Below are 17,312 nucleotides of genomic sequence, written 5' to 3'. Positions count from 1 at the left end.
AATAGGTCGTCTTGTTATGAGTTCCTGTGGATTGTAGACTGAAAAGAGGATATGTAGGGAAATTAGGAAGAATGTGATGGGGGAGGGTCTATTTTTATAGGGTTGCCAATTTATGTCTAGTTGAAATTATTATTGGTTTTTGCGATTCCTGGTGGAGTGCTTATTGAAATCTGTAAATAACAGATTTTTCTAAAAAAAAAATAAGCAAGGATGCATTATGGGATTTATTGTTAACTTCTGTTTGAATTGTTTCAGCCCACACAATTCCCCCCCCCCCCCAGGAGAACGTCGTCATCTGCTACTATTAGATCTGATTATTTTTTTTCAGATCTGGTTTTTCAAAGGATAATCTCCCATTTATAAATCTGACTCTGCAACACTGGCCCCAAGCTTTTTGATTGATTGGTGTTTTAAGTCCACTTTATGCACAGTAAGGCTAATCGGGACTGGGCCTACAGTTTAAAATGGGATCTGAACCACTATTGCCTCCACTGGGTATCGAACCCAGGACCCCTTGATTACAAGGTGACGACGTTACCTTTGCGCCATCGGGGAGGCCCCACTGGCCGAAGCTGAACTGATGTAGGGAAAGATGACTGAAGGGACACACACAAGATTATTTCGCTTCTGGTCACTGGTAATATCGCATAGTTTATCATTAAAGTTGATAATAATTTTACCAATGTGAAATGTCTAGAAATAGTCTGCAAATGAGTGAAAAATTAATCCATTTTGTTATTTTATAGAAGGTGTAGTCACACTTCATGTCCTTGTAAAATATAAATCTCAACACACAGTAACTTTTTCAAAAAATAATATTTAAAAAAAATGATAGAACCATTTTTATATATTGTAAAAGGTTTAGTCTGATGGAAGTAAAACCAAGTAATGAATACTGTAGTACAGTGTATTAAACTTGCCTTATTTTTTCACATCAACATTTCTACAGCAAATTATGCTACAACACCAACACTTCACATATAACATAATGTCAGCTAAATCTAGATGCCATACCTTTCTTCTTGACTAGTTGGGTAACATTTTTTTTCTCTTTTCATCAAAAATTAATATCAATAAATTCACTTTCTAACCGATGACATTCACATCATTTACAAACAACCACTTCCATTCTAAGATAAATAAAAGCCATGACCAGCATGACTTAATATTATGATATATATATATATATATATATATATATATATATATATATATATTTATATGTGTGACTGATTTCACCTGATACATTGTTAAAATTTGGCATTAATCAGTCTTTTAATGTTGGCAAAGCTTTTGTAATATATACAAAAATTGCTCAATGATGCTTTTTTTCCAACCTCTAACCGCTATAAGTCACAAAATTGAAATCCAGGTAAATTGCTATATCCATGAGCAGCAGAAGAATTTAAGAATATGAATTAACTGTAGTAAGATGCTGTTTCTATGTGAAGAAAATGTACTAGAATTTTCAGAGCAGAATCAAGCTGCTCTTGTTTTCACACATTTCCCCCCATCTACTGTAGGTACCAAAAATAATTTCATAGATTTGTATAACATACGTATTGAGTAAAGCTCATTAAATTGAAATTGAAGATGGATTCATATTTTAATCTTATTTTTTTTTAAATAATGTTTCCATTTCAGGTAATGCACATTCATATATTGATTTTCACACAGGAAATGTGTATCTGTCATAAATTACTGCTAAAATATCCTATTTACATTGAAAAATCAAATACACATGTGCATATTTATCAATATACAAAACATAGATATTACTTCACAATTTAATATTCTTACATATAAATATAAAACTTCACATACATACACAGACACACTAAGTCCCAAATGCAGATATTGGGTTGTGAAATTTCCCTAACATATTGCTTGATTTTAGAAATTTTGATTTGTCGTAACTTTCCACTTAATCATCATTGACTTGCATTGACAGTAATGTAGATATTTAACTTTTATAATGCACAATGCAAGAAGCTTAATGAAAACTAAAGTTTACCCAGAAATGTTGACAGCATTAATAACATATGAACTGTTCTAAGATGAAATTTTTGTAGGTCGAAGCAATTTCTCCAACATTTTTATTGCAATTGTTTTTTTCTTTACTAAAAAAGCTCATAATTGATTTTTCTCAGTTCTTTACAAACAGAAAATTACATTATTTAATTGCCTATTGAACTGTGATCTGTATGCTGCTATTATCTTATTTTATTCTTGCTTCAACATTTTAAAATTTTTACTTACCAGTGATTTGAACTACACATTCAAATGTTATCTTCAAAATAAAGAGCAGCCACGAATTGAAACTGCCACTTGCGTTCAATACAAACTACAAATTGTGGGAGAATTATAAATAATAGTTTGTTTTAATCCCACTTTATGCATAGAAAGGCTAATCGGGACTGGACCTAAAGTTGAAAGTGGGGTGTGAAGCACTAACCGACTCCACTGGGTATCAAACCGAGGACCCTTTGCTTACAAGGCAATGGCATTACCACTGCTACATTGGGGAGGCCACAAGTGAATGTGTGTGTACTGTATGTAGATCTTTGTTTAGTATTCAATATTCCATACTGTGAGTTTTGCCATTACCAGTATGAGAAATGTAACAAGCATTCAATATTTTTATGACACAAATATGCTTCTGACAAAGATACATTTAAAAAAAACATTTGCAGCAGCAAATAAGATGTCTGTTTTCCTGGTTGTGGAAACACTGAACTTGTCAGCAAATTCCAATCAGGGGAGAGGTAGGAAAAGCATTTTAACAGTTTGGAAGAAAGTTTTGTTCATCAAAAAGTATTACATAAAATGTTTTAAATAAAGTATTGTGTGAAGCAGAAGCAATTACCGAACATTGCTGAGTGAAAGTTACTACGAAGAGAGAATTCAAAAAAAGAAAATGCACTAATTGACACAAGATTGTTATAAAACTCTCTGATGCAAATATATGTAGATCTGATTGTAATTATAGTGCTAACAACACAGCAGAAAATCTTCACAGAAAGAATTGTGGGAGGGGTGGCAGTTTAAAATTGATCTAGGAGTAGTGACATTTTAATCCATCTCTGCGTAACTATGAAATTGTTAAAATGACAGTGTATTTGCCTGAAAGTGGACACGATCCACAACTAAGTGGCTCAAGAACACACTTCTTCCTGGTGGACAGAAAACCATTACAGTAACTACACAATTGTACAATGTTTGGTAGGAACAATGAGGGTTAGCAGGTGTGAGCCCCTCCCCAATAGACATGATAAAATAGGCAATTAAGTAATCTTTGTAGAGAATAGATGAGTAACCTTTACCAGGACATCATATCTATTTACACCGATAAATCAAAAACTGATTTCACAACAAAGAATTTGGTCTGCAATTTTATTTTGCTTTTCTGCCACTTTAGGCAGTTGGACCACAGGTGTAAAGAATTAAGATACATTGCCAACTTGAAATAAATAAAGTTTTCAAAAATATTTGTGTTTTTAATTATGTGTACAGTGCTTGGGTCAAACGAGAACTAACAAGCCAATTTTGACTGTCCTTAAATAAATAATTACGACATTAGAGTGGCAGAAATTGATTTGCTCGCAATGGCAGTACCTAATTTTATTGTTGTAAATTTTGCTATCAGTTTTTGTGAAAAAACACCAATTTTATATTAGAAAGTTATGTTTTAATTAGACTGTGGAAGACTGAATATATATTCTTTTTGGCTACATAATTTTATGTAATTTTGTTTAGTTTTTGAAACATAACAAATGCAAAACTTCCAATTGTATGCCTGCATACAATTTTATATGTTCTAATTATAATTTGTTTAAATAACAATTCATTATTGAAATCAAATTAACAATAAACCTCCCTTACACATTTCACTTAGTCCAACACTCCAATAGACAAGCTAGGAATATTTTAATAGAACATTAGAACATTTATACACATGATTATGCAAATTTCTACACAATGCAAATATGTCATTGAAATACTACCTACTTATAGTTAAAGAGAAAGAATTGTTGATAAACATTTGAAAATAAGTTACTGCAATATGATGCATAATAATATTGCAATTTCAAATGTACTGGCCTAATATCCCTTTTTTAAACCATGGTCCCAAGATAATTTCCTGTACACACCATAAAATTAAGAACTTACCTAAACATGATGTTATATATTTGAATCTAGTAACAATATCTTGAATGGACAAATGGAAGAGAGCCCCATTTAGTTTATTTGCAACAAAAAAAGGGTCATCGGTATTATACATGGTCAATTGCATGATAGCTAAAGTTATTACTATTAAAACTTCATTTAATGGCTGAATTTAGTTGCTTTTCCAAACAGTATTTTGGTTATGGAATGGGTGAAAAACCTAAAGATTGTTACAAATATTGGAGTATTATTTCTACCGCAATCTCTTGTGTACAATCAATCCATTTGTATGATCAAGATATGATAAAATCATGTGATATATCAACAATTTCAATACAGTTAATAACGAAGTATTACATTAATGTTGTTTCTTATAAGAATAACAACTATTTTCCTCTAGCCCATCATAAATACAGCAATTCACCTTTACAATTTGCTTTATGTCAAAATATCTTAAAAGTTTATGAAGATTTATGAGAAATCCAAAGAATATCCAATTGTATAGAAGATAAGTTCATGCTGTCTGCTGCTCTATATAGTTTGTTTTTTCACATGGTCCCAGATTTGAACTTGAAACTCAAAGTACTCTCAAATCTTATCTTACACTTCCCAAGCAAAGCTTCTACACATTACATGAAAATACAAATTACAATTTTCAGCTTCCTCCATATATCAGTACAATATGTAGACTCCTTGCACAAAAGATGGTACACACTACAAAAATGTTTGTGTAAAGAATTCAACATACAAACAAATTACTTTTCAAAAATAACATTTTTTTGCAAAATAATGATAAATGCTTTGCTGAAAGTATTCTGAAAATATAATTCTCAATCTCATGCATTTCATACTCTTTTTATAAATTTTGAAATGAGAGCTGCAACTTACAATAAGTACTGCAGAAAACTGTACCTGTATTATGTAATTTACACACACTAGCATAAACAACACTTTTTTTGTAATGCAATATAAACTATTGTCCATTTACAATGTTTACAACATTCTAACAATAAGGATATTGAAACAAGAAATGTGACATTCCAAATGTTAGTTAAGAAAAGTAACAAGTAAGAGTATTATTTTCATTGATGCCTTAATGATATTCCATTCAAAATAAATTATGCAGGAAAATGTTTGAGAAGTTTGTTTGTATTCTTGCATTATGCAATGATGCAAATTTCAGTTTATAAAAGCAGATTTCTAAAATTGCTATCCAACACAATATTGGAGATAATTAACTAATAAACCAACTTAGTCTGTAAATAATTTAAGATGCTAATAAAAATTTAAAATGGGTATACTGTTAGAAAAAACAATATATTAGTTATCAAACATTTTTTAACATTTATACAGTTAGAAATGTAGGATATTTGCTTAAATCTCTATTTTAATGATTTCTTTCAAAAAGTCATGCAGCATAATTGTTATTTCGAAAATAATGTTTGTATTTCCCTTTTCAAGTCGGGCTGAACATTCATGCCTGGAAAAATCAAATTTTTAGTTGATTCTTTTGTGTAGTGCATTACAACACAATTTCCACAAGTCTATATGGAATAAATATAAAACAAAGGATACAAGATTATTAGTAGTGGTGCTAAAATTCTTAATTTCTTTATATTAATACCATAATTTTTTTTTCAAGCTTTCAAATTTTTATTAGTGTTCCTCTTAGCACCAAAATTTATTCAATTCTATATTTAACATTTTTGTAAAATGTTTCATTTTCCAATAAAACATCATAGTTTGTTTATCAGTATTTGAAGAGATGGTAGTTTCATTTTGAGACCAATGAAAGTTTCACATTCTTGAAATTAATAGGTGGCTCAAAAGAGAAAATGTGGATTCACTAAAAGAAAAGGATAACTTCTTGCTTCCCAGCGATTAGTGAAAATTGTCGTGGAAAATAGAGTGGAGTTAGAAAATTTTGCAAATCAGTATTATCTTATTAATGAGTATTTTCCATATTCACAGCGCATTTCAAAACATCTCCTTTCTTTCTCTGAAAAGTATGTTTGCGCATATGTACAATAAATAATAACCTCACAAGTCTGATTTTCTATAATTCAGCAAACGCAGTAAATTCATTTCAGTAAATTAAAATTTACATTTTGTAACTTCAAATTATAGTAGACATGAAAAGAAATTACCTAATTACAAAACATATTTTTCAATATGCAATATGGTACAAAATAAAGAAACATTTTTTTAAAATCTTCAAGCTAGAGGCAAAATAAAACCTTCTATTAAAAATATCAGGCAAGAGTTCATGATCGTCAGAAACCAAAAATGATGCTCTTTTTTATTATTCCTGTCTTGCTTTTTTAAAATATCATTGAGAATTAACTAGCAATTAGTTGGATAATTTTATTTAGTAGTAGTTATTTCTTGACTAGAGAAAATTCTTACACATCTTTTTTTTACTAATTTGAATTTTACTATAATAAACTCATTACAATAATTTAAAAGTAATTCCAATTTCAGTAGTATTTTCCATAACCCTGTTGATTAAAATTTTTATCCCCTTATTGAATTTGTAAAAAAATCCTTGACCTTATATTTTTGTGGGACATCTCATATTGAACATTTCAAGCTCTTGAACAGTGTTAATTTTTAACATTCAGAAGCATAATATTACAAAATGCCAAAAGGTTTACAGCAGTAGAAGTATTGTACTTTCAGTGTTTGTCATTGCATCATAATGAAAATGCACAATGGAATGTTTCTTTAACATCAACATTTGTTTACTTTTTTACATCAGCAAAAATCTTTTCATTTTGATAATGAGAAAAAATAGCATGAAGCTTTTTCTAAGAATTTGTTACTTTTTGTTTCATTAATGTGTTATGCTCTTCTTTTGTATCTACTGTTTGGTGGAGGAATGCCACAATTTCCACTGAATGAAAAATATAATTAGATTAATTACCAAATAGTATGTTTATTTGTCTCTTTCAAAAATTATTCTTGTTCCTGAATTTTTTAAGAAATCTAGTTTGTGAAAAAAAATGATGAAACATAAAGAAACTTGTGAACAAAGAAAGCCTGAGCATATTAATATGGACTTCGTAACAACTTTGATGATTTGCACAAAAAAATCTAATGTTTATAGATACATTTAACTGCATATGTACATACAAATGCATAAACTCTCACACATTCTCAATTTTTTGAGACAACATCACTGCTAAAATCATTTTAATATGCCTACATCTCTACACAGCAGCCAGAATATATATCATAATACACTATATATGTACTGATGAAACTTTTCAACCATGAAACAAGCATGAGATGTGTAATGTATATGTGTTTGTGTGCATTAAGTCCTAACGTAACTCTGCACAAAAATAAAAATGAAAAAAAAAAAACGAGACATTTCACTCACCAAGTCATACAAAAGAATTTTTGTGTTTTTATCTTATTTTTTTACAAAACTAACACACACAAACTATGGACAGCTCAAGCAAAAGCCACGATGACAACATTTAATTCTGAAGCACACAAATAGGCTGTGCAATGGGGAACAGAATTGCTGGTTTTACACAGACGCGACAGCTGTTAACCATTATTTGCTGATGCTGTCACCTTGGCTGACTCTCGTCTTTCAGGTCGAACACCTTCCCTGTGTTCTCCTCCTTTCCGTAGACTACATTTTCCGAAGGAAAGTGCTCCACCCCTGGTCCACATAACTTAAGAGTTGTAATTGTACTTTTACCTTTAAGAGTCACGACGACAGCTCTTCCCCCACTCGTAACCTCACATGCAGTTACTGGTCTATCTGGAGTGTATACAGCCATCAATCCCCCTGAAAATATGAAAGTAATAAACTATCGATGTGGGAAAGAAATTTACGGATTCCAATGTACTCATCAATAAGATTTTAAACACGTTCCTATATCAAGGTTCAACTATTTGGCACATCCAGAAAGTAAGTTTCCCAGTCGCCATGCGCACTGAAACCGGTTTTGCGCATGCGTGAGAGGAACATGACCTGGCTAGTGAATGTCCTAGAAGATGCCTCCTGGAAGTCCTCAGTAGCATCGCGGCAGCGATGAAACATGGCAGCTCTCTTATTCCATCTCCTGCCGTGTGCGAGGTTCGTTAAGTGATCAAGTTCTTGAATGTACAAAACATACAGCTGATCGAAATTCATCGTCAGCTGTGCCAGGTGTATAGGCCAGACGTCATGAGCAAGCAGATGGTGCGTCGTCTGTGCAGGACATTTACTGAAGGCCGGCAAAATTTGCACGACAACGAGCACAGTGGGCGGCCATCGGCCGTTATGGATGAGCTTGTGAAGCAGGTGCAGCAGCGCATATTGGAGGATCGTCGCGTCACGATCACGGAACTCAGCAGCCATTTCCCGCAGATTTCTCAATCGTTGCTGCATGACAGTGTTACCAAATGCTTCTTGTTCCGGAAATTGCGTGCCCGGTGGGTGCCGAAACAACTGACGCCCGAACACAAAAGAAAACGCATGGGCATTGTGCTCACATTTCTGCAGCATTACCATGATGACGATTTTCTCAACCGGATCACCACAGGGGATGAGACGTGGGTTGCATACAGCACCCCAGTAAGCAAGCAGCTGTCCATGTATTGCCGTCACAGTGGATCTCCATGCAAGACAAAGTTTAAACAGACTGTGTTGGCGCGAAAAGTGGTGTGCACGGTGTTCTGGGACAGACAAGGCATTCTGCTCATTGAGTTTCTGCCCAGAAGTGAGACAATGCTAACTGTTACTGTGAAACACTGGGGGCATTGTGACGAGCCGTTCAGAATAAGCGACGTGGTAAGCTAAGTGCAAGGTTATTAAGCTGCACGACAATGCGAAGCCGCATATGGACAGGTTCAGTTGGGAGGTGTTCGATCATCCATCGTACAACCCAGATCTCACTCCCAGTGATTACAACCTGTTCTTGCACCTGAAAAAGTTCCTGTCCGGTCAACATTTTCACAGCAACAAAGAGGTTTAGACGGCTCTCACACAGTGGTTCAGTGCCCAGGCAGCGGACTTCTACAACGCAGGTATCCAGAAGTTGGTTCCATGCTATGACAAGTACCTGAATTCTGGCGGGAATTATGTTGACAAGTAACTGAGCAAGTGCTGTATCTGTGGCAATAAATCATTGAATGAAATAATGTTTCCTTTTTGTGCATGACCCCAGGGAAACTTACTTTCTGGATGCACCTAATAGTTTTTTTTAAAAAAAAACTAAAATTTCCAGATCATTTTGTGGTGCTTTAACATGCAAATTAACAACTTTAAAATGTCTAACCCTTTGTTGGTCACACCTTGAAAAGTAACACGATTGGTCACACTGTATCTGTGAGATAATAGTATGGTATTACTAATAATTTACATTAAATTTTAACTATTTTATTTTAGCGCTACCTATAATGATTCTTAAACATCTAAAAAATATTTCTTTAGCATAGCATATGATATTTATTGCCACCTTAAGAACATTTATTTATGTGTGTCACTCTGCTGTTTACTTTCTCTTTCCTCTGCATGACCGATGTAGGGTCCATTCCACTTGGTATTCACGAGAATAATGTACATTCAACACTGTTCAAAATAAACTATATAAATCAGTGGCGGTGATTGGGTTCCAAAACTGAGGGGAAAGGGGGGGCAAAGACAGTATATTTCACTTTGTAGATAAGATTTAGCATAGTGCAGGGGCAAAAGTGGCAACAAATGTGTGTGGGGGGAGGGGGGCATCAGCCCTCTTCCCTAATCGCCACCACTGATATAAATATTTTTATGGTAATCCTTCTCGAGGTGACCCTGATTTCGCTAAACACTGTGGATCTAGACTGGGAAGTCGATAAAAATCCCTGAAGAGGGGCAACAGCTTCTTCAGTACTGGGCTAGAGTCGATAAGGACATCAGTCCAAAAGAGTCTAGAACCAGACAGAGTTGGAGATAAAAACAAATGTGGAATATCTAAACTGCTCGCAAATAAAAATGCAACACCCAGAAGGAGTAATCGGAAACGGACGAAATGTGCACAGTGTGTAGAGGAGAGGTGCAGAAGGAAATGATTAGGTGTTCAAGGCCGTCATGTGCACCTGCCACGCCATCTGGTAAGTGGTACCTGTAGCAGGTCAGATAGGTGCAGAAGAGCAGTGAAAGTGCATGGTCGTGAGTGTAGTGTGTTAAAATCGGTCAGCAATGCCACGTCGTCGAATACGGCAGCGATTCCAGCAGGTTTCCCAGTTCGATCGCGTCCGAATTGTTGCATACCGTGAATATTTAAATATATATATTCTTTTTTTCTATTGGCCTCCCCGATGGCGCAGTGGTAGCGTCGTCGCCTTGTAATCAAGGGGTCCCGGGTTCGATACCCGGTGGAGGCACAAGTGGTTCGGATCCCACTTTAAACTGTAGGTCCAGTCCCGATTAGCCTTACTGTGCATAAAGTGGACTTAAAACACCAAATCAATCAATCCAAATCTTTTTTTCTATTGAAATATATTTCAGGTCAAGGTGCATTATCCTACCGTGAGATCGGTGCCCGTGTAGGATGGAATGCATCCACAGTGATCCATGTATGGAACCAGTGGGTCCAGGAAGGCACTGTAGAGTGACATAGAGGTTCACAACGTATGCGTCGGACGACGGAACGAGAGGACAGACGTCTGATACACATGGCCCTTACAGACAGAACGGCCACGTGAACGAGGATTGCGCATGAAGTACGGGATGTTTTACAACGTCTAGTGTCCCCACGAACCGTGATTTGTTGTTTGGCGAACCGGGGATTTTTTTCCCGGCATCCACTGTTGCGGATTCCTCTGATGCTAGAGCACAGGCGTTTGCGTCTGAGATGGTGCCAAGACCATCGTGCATGGATGGCGGAGTGGAATGCTGTAGTGTTCTCTGATGAATCCCGCTTCTGTATACAACATCATGATGGACGTACACGCGTGTGGCGGCACCCTGGCACTAGGCTTCATGACGCCTGTATCATGCATCATCACACAGGGCCTTCATTGGGTATCATGGTATGGGGTGCCATCGCCATAGGTGTTCGTTCGCGTCTCATATGCATTCAAGGGACATTGAACAGCCAACGGTACATCACACAGGTTCTCACCCCTGTTGCTGTCCCATTAATGCATGCACTGCATAATGCCACTTTTCAACAGGATAACGTGTGCCCCCATGTTGCAAGGAATGTCCTCGCATTTATGGAAGCTAACCACGTGCTCCTGCTTCCTTGGCCAGCACGTTCGCCGGATATGTCGCCAATTGAACATGTCTGGTCCATGGTGGGTCGCCGGCTGGCCCAACTCAGGTTTCCGGCACGTAATGTTGAAGACCTCTGGCACCATGTGGAAGCCACTTGGGACGCCATACCGCAAGCAGACATCGATAGACTCATTCTGTCCATGCCTCGCCGTGTTGCAGCAGTTATTGCCGCCCGTGGAGGCTGTACACGCTACTAGCTCCTTGGGGTTATGCAACCATGTTCTACGTGTCACATGTCACACCACCAAGCTCTAACTGTAATCATTTTCTTATCTTATTATGACCTACATATTTGCCAAGTTTCGTGTTTCTATTTCATTTCCTTCTGGGTGTTGCAATTTTAATGGCAAGCAGTGTACTAGCTCCTATCCATTGAAATCAGGTCCTCAGTGACATAACTGTTGTGCCCCTACCTACACTTGCAATTCTGTGCCTGAACTACCCATTGCATCACACTGTATGTACAACAAATCACCACATTTTTTCATTTCTTGAAAATGATGTTAACTCCTTAAGTGTGAAATTTGTTGAACAAGTCGCTACTGGAAAATGCAGGTTTTTCCGTCAAACTCAGTTGAACAACATTTATTGAAATAATACACCAATATTAGCATGCCTTTTTCTTTTATAAACTTTTTATCTATACAAAGGCTCTCATATTTCATGACAATGTAAATAATGTGCATTTCCTACTCCCTGTGCTTTTATCAATAACTAATATCATTAGGAACATAAAATCTTACCCAAATTCCGCATAACCAATGACAATAATAAATTAAATGAAACTGAAAGAGAAACATGCCATTTTTTGTACAACTTTTCTATTCGCACACTTAATAATATAAAAGAAAAAGTATATTCAGAGCAAATTGAATGACAGTTCTAATACTTTGATGCTTGACACCAGTTCTTCATAGAATTAATCAGTTTCCGACATGTTTCAGAGCTTATTTTATTCCACTCGGATTGCACAACAGTTTTCAACTCTTGTTTGGACTTGACACCTGCTTTATGGACTCGCCTCTTCAAAATTGCCCATAAATGCTCAATGGGATTTAAGTCTGGACTTTGAGCTGGTGTTTGTAGTAGTTTGGGCACATTCCATATTAGCCAATTCAAGTTAACTCGCGCCTTATGCTTACTGTCATTGTCTTGCTGGAATCTGTAGATAGATGGCATGTCCATTTTTTGGGCACTCTGCTTTACATTGTTCTTCAATATATCCAAATAGACATATGCATCCATGATACCATCAATAAACTGGATGGTACCAACACCTTTGGACGACATACAGCCAGCCCCAATCATTAATGACCCACCACCATGTTTAACAGTTGGAACTGTGTTAATGTGATCATTGTCTTTATTTGATTTTCTGCAGACCCTATTTATCCCATCTGACGCATATATATTAATCTTGGACTCGTCTGACCATATGACACTATCCCAAAATTCCTGGTTCTTGCGGATGTGCTCTTTCGCGAATGAAAGTCTATTCCAGCGATTCACCTTATTTACATACGGACTCTTTCGTGGTATTCTGCCATGATATCCATGCTTCCACAAGGCACGTCAGACAGTTTGATGGGACATCATCTTGCCAGCAACATTTTCTACTAACGGTCGTAACTGAGAAACACTTAGTCGGGGATTTTCTCACACTCTTTTTAAATAAAGTGTTCATCACATTTATTCAACCTTCTCTCTCTTTCGGTTTTCTCAGCACATTCTGTGTTGAACCTTCCCCTCTAAATTTGTTTACTATGTATTGAACTGTGGAGTGTGATTTATTGACTGTTTGTCCAATTTTTCTTACGAATAACCTCTAAGGGCCACATTTATAATAACATCCTTCAGATCGGAACTAAGTTCCTTCACCTTGCCCATTTCAAACACGCTGATAGATAGACGACAGGCCTACAACAATATCTATGCCAGCATTCCGCTTGACGGGGAGCACGTCTGCATGTTCAAACTTGTTACGAAGTTGCAAACTGTACGAAATCGCCCGAATAGCAGTCGCGCTGTATGCAAGGAAGATTGAAACTCTTGCCTGTACGAATAACAATGTTGCATGAAACAGCGTGTTTTCTCTTTTCACACAAATTATACGCTCTGTTTATACACTTTGAACATACATTTTTATTGACATTTGTTGGTGAAACCTTCATTAACATCAATTTCCAGGTACATATGAAAATGATTATATTTACTAGTAGATATGACAGTTTTTCCACGGAAATTCTATGTGTACGATTAACAATGTTACATACTGTATATACACCATCCACACTTAAGGGGTTAAATATAATAATTTATTTTTCAGTTACTTTGTTCTGTTTTTTCTGGCATATAATGGATTTATGCACTGTTTCAAACTGTTTTCATAATTCACACATTGGGTACAGAAAAAAATCAATATAATGTATTAAGTAAAGAATTAATTTAATAATGTTAATATTTCATGTCTAATATGAACCTTACCTGTACTTAAATCCCACAAACGGAAAGAGCGATCATGGCATGTGGAATCGGATGACAGGAAACACCCCCCCTGAGGCTCTAAACGCAGGAAGTTAACAGGAGCCGTATGACCAGATAATGTCCATCTACAGTTACCTGCGGAAGAAGGTACATTCACAATAAATGTAACAGCATGGTTTGGCAGAAACTCATGAAAATAAGGTTCTTGGCTGTTCTATATTACGGGCATTCCAGCATTACGTGTGTGGCATTTCACATAAATGTAAGATTGCAGCAAAGCAAGATTTCAATTGTCTGTGAAGCAGAGGCGCAACCACAAATTTTTGTCTGGGGGAGGGGTCAAGTACCAAGATAAACGTACAAATAATAATAATAATAATCATAATAATTATTATGATTATTATAACATTATTATTACTAGTATTATTATTAGTAGTAGTAGTATCAAAGAGCTTATTATCCTCGTAAATTATGCCAAAAAGGGGTCTGTGCTAAAACATTCGTGTTCGAACAAATGATTTGAATTATTTTTTCAACACGTTCAATTTTATATTAATCATGGAAAACAGCACATAAACTATTTTTGAAAGACAGAAAATGCTTGATAAATGCATTCCGAATATACCGTTAATTCTTATTTTACATTAACATGTATAACTTTCATGCACGATATATGTTTCACACATTTGCAACATGGAGCACTGTTAAATAAGAAACTACATATGCAATGTGACAACACTAAATTGTGTACGTATTCAAAGTTTTCTTAATACATATATATACATATACATTATATTATTTAAATGCATCGTCACACAATCAATTAATCCACTTCATAATAAACCAACAGCAAAAAATATATAAATTGTTTCCAGAAAGTGCACGCTCATTTTCCTCAAAACAATTGTTTATCCATTTAAGACAAAATCAATTAAGAGAAGTGTTACTTCTCTCTCTGGTAATTTTCATTGCACTATAGAAAACAATTGCATATTGCGAGCAAGAAAATTTTTCGATCAGACTGAAATCAATATTGATTTAATAGGGAGCAAATAATTTCACGGGTCACCATGGCATTCTCTCTTTTCAAACTATTTTCTTTTACATCGTTCGGATCCCAGGGCCAACTCCCGCCGCCCCTAGCTACAGCTCTAAACTTGATACGGCTAAGAAAAGCAGGAATTGCGCGCAAGAAAATTTTACAAAAAGTATTTTTATTTTGCATAAAATTTGAAATTGTAAGGTCCCTGCAGGTACCCTTGGCCGTCAATGTTTGCCCACCTTGCCCCTCTCCCCTAGAACTCATTTCCATCCAAGGTTGGGTGGGGGCAAAGCCCCCCCCTGTGGTTGCAACATGCTGTGAAGCATATACACTACAATTAACTAACTAACTCTCTAGCCTTCTTAAACCTGAAGGTTCATGGCTGCAGCAACATAGGCCTTCCATCTGTCCCTATCCTGAGCAAGATCTATATACTTTTTTCCATCCCTACCAATTTCCTTTAGGTCCATCTCAACGTTATCTCATCCATCTTGGTCTAGGAATTTCTACACGTCTCTTACCATGAGGTTTCCCAACAAGAAACCTGTAAACTCTTCTTTCCTCTCCCATTCGTGCCACATGGCCTGCCCACCTAAGTCTTCTTGATTTAATCATTCTAATAATATCTGGACATGAATACAAATTATGTACTTCTAAATTATGTAACCTTCTCCACTCACCTGTCTTCTCATCCCTTTTAGGCCCAAATATTTTCCTAAGGATCTCATTTTCAAATAATCTCAATTTATGTTCTTCTTTCAATGTAAGGGATCAAGTTTCGCATCCATATAATATTACAGGAAAAATTACTGTTTTGTATATTTTAACTTTTAGTTTCTTAGATATTAAACGAGAAGACAAAAGTTTATGAAGAGAAAAGTAACATGCATTTCCTGAATGAAGCCTGCTTTTTATTTCCTCTTTCATAACATTTTCATTCGTTAGTATTACTCCTAAGTACTTGAATTTGGAAGCTGGTTCAAACGAGTTGTTATCAATAATTAGATTTTATTTATTACCTAAAACTTGGTTTTGGCCTGTAAGCATATATTTAGTTTTCTCTTTGCTAACTTCCAAGCCTATCTCTTTAGCTGTTTTGAAAAATATTGCATATACACTATAGATAATAATAATTCTTGTTGGCGAAATATGCAAATTATATGCATTCACAAATATTCAAACACTAATGCAGATGAATCCATTTTGTTATTTACATGGAGTATGACTACTTTTTGTGAAATGCCCCATTAAGTGGTTTAACATGCACTTATGAACAGTGTTTACAAATTTAGCATTAAGTACATGTCATGAAGTACAAATGTAAGGGCTAATTTGATTGAGCTATCATTTCTGGTATAAAGAGTACTCAATTTTGATGTTTGCTATTTAGCAGTGCTTTTCTGCCACTTTTGGCAAACTGTGATGATGAAGAGTGAGGATATGATGAAATTGATGAAGGGACACACACACACACACACACACACACAGAAAGAACACCCATGCCAGGATTAAAATCCTGGAGTCCTAGCATGCTGTACAAACACTCTGCCACAGACGTAGGCAAGAGTAGTTAATTATGTGGAACTTTGACTTTGGGAGACTGTAGTTAAAGAACTTTACTAAGTAAACTCAGGTTTGTCAAGGGGCTTTTCAATGAGAGGTGAGTGGTCTCCCATTGTTGCCGTTTTCTTGCTTTCAAGACTTCTACCATTGCTTTCAAGTAGCTCACCAATTATCTCAGGAGTTCCTGCCAGGAATCAAATCACTTGCACAAAATATAAGATTGTTAATCATTCGACTAACGTACAACCTTGGTGACAATGAAGTTCGACCAGAAAGGAATACGTGATTAAATGCACAGAGGCATAGGCGGTGGAATGGGTGACCCGCAGAAGTGACGCATGTGTGTAAGAGGAGGCGTGTGAGCAGGCAAGAATCGTGATCTCAGCATGTTGCACCCAAGGTCACGTAAAGAACGAAAACGGGGAACTATACGCGTGACATTGAACTTCGACCAGGCACCAGACCCATACGGAAAAATTACAGATAGTGGCGCATTCGATGGAAGCAAAACGTCACGGACACGATAAGGGAGTCCGCCGTATATAAGCGCGTGCTGTACACCGAGGAACAGCAGTGCATCATCACCATGGCCAGGGGCAAACGTATTGACAACACCGTGAGGAGAAGAGTGGTGGAGTTGCAACGGGATGGACTCAGTGAACGGGAAATAGGGCGCCAACTGAACTTACCCACGTCAACTGTCCACTGCATCATCAAACACCACCAAAATACGGGTACTACAGAGCCAGGTAAGGCCCCCGGTCGAAAACGCCTGCTGAGCGTGCGTGACCTACGGAT

The 17,312-nt window shown here is 36.1% G+C and overlaps 1 protein-coding gene across 3 annotated transcripts in view; it reads right to left on the bottom strand.

Moving 5' to 3' along the window:
* Nucleotides 1–1,233: 1,233 nt before the first annotated feature.
* The window catches only part of LOC145980380 (NACHT and WD repeat domain-containing protein 2), a 157,363-nt gene continuing 141,284 nt past the window's right edge, over nt 1,234–17,312 (bottom strand). For all 3 annotated transcript variants that reach the window (XM_083113447.1, XM_083113446.1, XM_083113448.1), the window contains exons 22-23: nt 13,910–14,044; nt 1,234–7,969 (exon numbers count right to left, since the gene is read on the bottom strand). In XM_083113447.1, coding sequence (XP_082969573.1) covers nt 7,746–7,969; nt 13,910–14,044 — 359 coding nt within the window. In that variant the 3' untranslated portion in view covers nt 1,234–7,745. The remainder of the gene's footprint in view (nt 7,970–13,909; nt 14,045–17,312) is intronic.

Source organism: Lepisma saccharinum, chromosome 27 (genome assembly GCF_977018435.1).
Source record: "Lepisma saccharinum chromosome 27, izLepSacc3.1, whole genome shotgun sequence".
Lineage (NCBI taxonomy): Eukaryota > Metazoa > Arthropoda > Insecta > Zygentoma > Lepismatidae > Lepisma > Lepisma saccharinum.
Note: the sequence above shows the minus strand (reverse complement) of the source record. Positions and strands in the feature narration are given on the sequence as shown.